Source organism: Otolemur garnettii, unplaced genomic scaffold (genome assembly GCF_000181295.1).
Source record: "Otolemur garnettii isolate 467f Iridium unplaced genomic scaffold, OtoGar3 scaffold00029, whole genome shotgun sequence".
In the NCBI taxonomy this organism is placed as follows: Eukaryota; Metazoa; Chordata; class Mammalia; order Primates; family Galagidae; genus Otolemur; species Otolemur garnettii.
The window spans coordinates 17,000,810-17,004,639 of NW_003852424.1; the positions used below are offsets into that span (position 1 = coordinate 17,000,810).

The 3,830-nt window shown below is 45.4% G+C and overlaps 1 protein-coding gene across 2 annotated transcripts in view; it reads right to left on the reverse strand.

Moving 5' to 3' along the window:
- Positions 1–1,759, reverse strand: part of STAP2 (signal transducing adaptor family member 2) — an 11,106-nt gene extending 9,347 nt beyond the window's left edge. For both annotated transcript variants that reach the window (XM_003788877.2, XM_023512604.1), the window contains exon 1: positions 1,596–1,759. In XM_003788877.2, the coding sequence (XP_003788925.1) occupies positions 1,596–1,697 (102 nt within the window). In that variant the 5' untranslated portion in view covers positions 1,698–1,759. The remainder of the gene's footprint in view (positions 1–1,595) is intronic.
- Positions 1,760–3,830: the final 2,071 nt, after the last annotated feature.

Here is a 3,830-nt window from a genome sequence, read left to right on the forward strand (position 1 = left end):
AAAAAAAAAAAAAAAAGAAAAGAAAACTGGGGTTGGTGACTCACATCTGTAACCCTAGCACTCTGGGAAGTTGAGGTGGAAGAGTCCCTTCAGTTCAAGAGTTTGAGACCAGCTTGAGCAAGAGCGAGACCTTGTTTCTACTAAAAATAGAAAGATTAGCTGAGCATTGTGATAGGCACCTATAGTTTCAGCTACTCAGGAGGCTGAGGCAGGAGGTTTGCTTGAACCAAGGAATTGGAGAATTCAGCTGATGGTAATGCACTCTAGCCCAGGACAAGAGATTGAGATTCTATCTCAAAAAAACAACAACAAAAAAACCCCCAGCCTATGCAAGAGCAAGACCCTGTCTCTACTATGCCCATGGTATACTGCTTAGATGCAGTGGTTCTCAACCTTTCTAATGCCGCGGCCCTTTAATACAGTTCCTGTGGGTCGCGACCCACAGGTTGAGAACTGCTGAGTCGCAACAGAGTGATCAGGAGGCTGAGGCACAAGGATCCTCAAGAAAGTCCAAGAGATTGAGGTTGCTGTGAGCTATAATGACATCATGGCACTCTACCCAGGGTCACAGAATAAGACTGTCTAAAAAAATAATAATAATAGGTGGCGCCTGTAGCTCAAGCAGCTAAGTCACCAGCCACATACACCAGAGCTAACGGGTTTGAATCTGGCCCAGGCTGCCAAACAATGACAAGTACAACTAACAATAGCCGGGCATGGGTGGCACCTGTGGCTCAGTGGGTAGAGCACTGGCCCCATATACTGAGGGTGGCGGGTTCAAACCCGGCCCTGGCCAAACTGCAACAAAAAAATAGCTGGGCGTTGTGGCGGGCACCTGTAGTCCCAGCTACTCGGGAGGCTGAGGCAAGAGAATTGCCTAAGCCCAGGAGTTGGAGGTTGCTGTGAGCTGTGACGTCATGGCACTCTACCCAAGGCGATAACTTGAGGCTCTGTCTCAAAATAATAATAATTATAATAATAATAATAATAATAATAAAATGAATGTAGGATGTGGGGTAGAAAAGAGGGGGCCTCAGGGAAAACTGAGACACTGGGACATGCACACACACACACAGGTGCACATGCATCAGTCCCATGGTCAGCGTCTGTTCCTGCAGAATATGGTCCCTTCCAGCTCTTACTGTTCCCTCACGCCACCTGTACTGGCCTTGAACCTTCCAACTGAGATTTGCAGAGTTTCTTCCAGGCTAGGAAGGGGAGAATGAAAGGAAGTCAGATGGCCCTACATTTCTTGCAGGAAGTTCCTGAGATGGAGAGATGGAGACAGGGAGAAAGATTGAGACAAAGAGAGAGAAACTGAGGAAGAGACAGAGACAGGTAGGGACACAGAAAAAACAGAAAAAGAGGAGAAAACAATCAAATCAGAGAAAGAGACAGAAACACACACAGAGACACAGAGAGATATAGATCAACAGATCAATGACCAGAACCCTCCCCAGCTCTCCACATGTGCGCAGCCCCATCTAGCTCCATCCTACCCCTTTGCCAGTGGGTAGACTGAGGCTCAGAGAGGTGTCATACCTGCCAGAGTGACCCAGTAATAGCCCAGTTCCCTACCCTGCCTCACACCTTACCTGGTCAAAGGGCCCCTTCTTCTCCAGAAAGCTCTCATAGTAGTGTGATGGCAGGATACCTCTGTGCTTAGGGATCCGGGGTGGATTCAGGGCCAAGGCCATGACAGGCCGGTGTCTTCAGCCTCCTGGGCTTCTCCTTCCAGTGAACTCCCCACTTGGCCAGGAAGCCAACGAAGCTGAGAAACAGGTTCCAGGGGAATTTCCTCTTTTCTGTCAACTGTCAGCTCCCTCCCCTGCCAGCAGTGGGCGGGGGCTAGGCCAGGCAGGTTCAGGGATCCTAGGGAAATCCCCGACTGTTTGTCACCAGAGAAAATGTTGCACCTGATAGTGAGGGCACTTGACTGGAGGAGACATAACAGGAGCATAGTAGGAATGCTCATCTTCCTTCCTATATCTTCAGATATATTGCTGGGATTTTGCAGGTTCCCCACCCCCGCCAGGGCCAGGTTTGAACACACCACCTCCCGTATATGGGGCTGGTGCCCTACTCCTTGAGTCACAGGCGCCGCCCTATTGCTGGGATCTCTTTTGGGAGGGAGAGGGGGTAGAGTGCTGTGGCATCACAGCTCACAGCAACCTCCAACTCCTGGGCTCAAACGAGTCTCCTGCCTCAGCCTCCCAAGTAGCTGGGACCACAGGCGCCCGCCACAACACCTGGCTATTTTTGGGTTGCAGCTGTCATTGTTGTTTGGCCGGCCCAGGCTGGATTCCAACCCACCACCTTAGGTGTATGTGGCTGGTGCCTTAGCCACTTGAGCCACAGGTGCCGAGCCTATTGCTGGGATTTTGATAGGAATTGACCTGAACCTGTATCTCAAGTCGGGCAGAATTGACATCTTTACTCTGCTGAATCTTCCTATCCATGGTTGTGGTCTATGTCTTCATTTATTTAAATCTTTGATTTCTTTCAGTGGCATGCTGTAGTTTTCAGTATGCAAGTCCTGCACATGTTTTGTCAGATACATGTCTGAGTAGTGCATCTTCATTGAAGCAATTACAAACAAACTTATATTTTAATTTCTAGTTTTTACATATTCATCACTGGAATATAAACATTACATATGCAATTGATTTTTTTTGGATGTTAACATTGTATCCTCCCGCCTTATTGAACTCATTGATTTATTCTTGGAGTTTTGTTCTGTTTTGTTTTGTTTTTTGCTTTATTATATAGTTGGGAAGGGGCTAGGGTTTTTTTTGTTTGTTTTTGTTTTTTTGTAGATTTCTTGGGGGTTTCTACATAGACCATCATATCATCTGTAAATAGGGCTAGTTTTATATCTACTCTTCCAATCTATACACCTTTGATATCCTTTTTTTTTTTCTGTATTGCACTGGTTAGAACTTCTAGGTCAATGGTATTATAATATTATGAGAATTATTATTATTTTGAGATAGGATCTCTATTATTCGGGCTAGAGGCAATGGTATTGTCATAGCCCACTGCAACCTCAATCTCCTGGGCTCAAGTGATCCTCCTGCTTCAGCCTCCCAAGTAGCCCAGCTACAGGTGAGTACCATAATGCCCACCTAATTTTCATATTATTTGTAGAGATGAGTTATTGCTTATTTTGCCCAGACTGCTCTTGAACTCCTGGTCTCAAAAAGTCCTACTTCCTCAGCCTCCCAAAGTGCTGTGATTACAGGACAGTACAATGTTGAATAAGAGGAATAAGAGTAGTGAGATTGGACAATCTTGCCTTGTTTCCAATCTTAGGGAGAAAGCATCCAGTCTGTCAGAATTAAGTGAGACATTAGCTAAACAATTTTTTAAAATTTTTTACACTATATCCATGTAACAAAATAAGTACTTGTAGCCATTCTTTGGAAAGTTGAGGTATTTTCCTAGTTTGCTATGAGAGATCATCATTGAATGGGTGCTGAACTTGTCAAATGTTTCTTCTCAGGTGGGGCTTAGGGGCTCCTGCCTATTATTCTAGCACTCTGGGAGGCTGAGGCTGGTGGTTTGCTTGAGCTCAGGAGTTTGAGGCCAGCCTGAGCAAGGGTGAGACCCTGTCTCTACAAAAATAGAAAAAAACCTATACCTAACAAAAGAGGTAAAGGACCTCTATAAAGAAAATTATGAAACCCTAAGAAAGGAAATAGCAGATGACATTAACAAATGGAAGAACATACCATGGCTGGGAAGAATCAACATTGTTAAAATGTCTATACTTCCCAGAGCAATTTACCAATTCAACGCCATCCCTATTAAAATACCAACATCCTACTTTC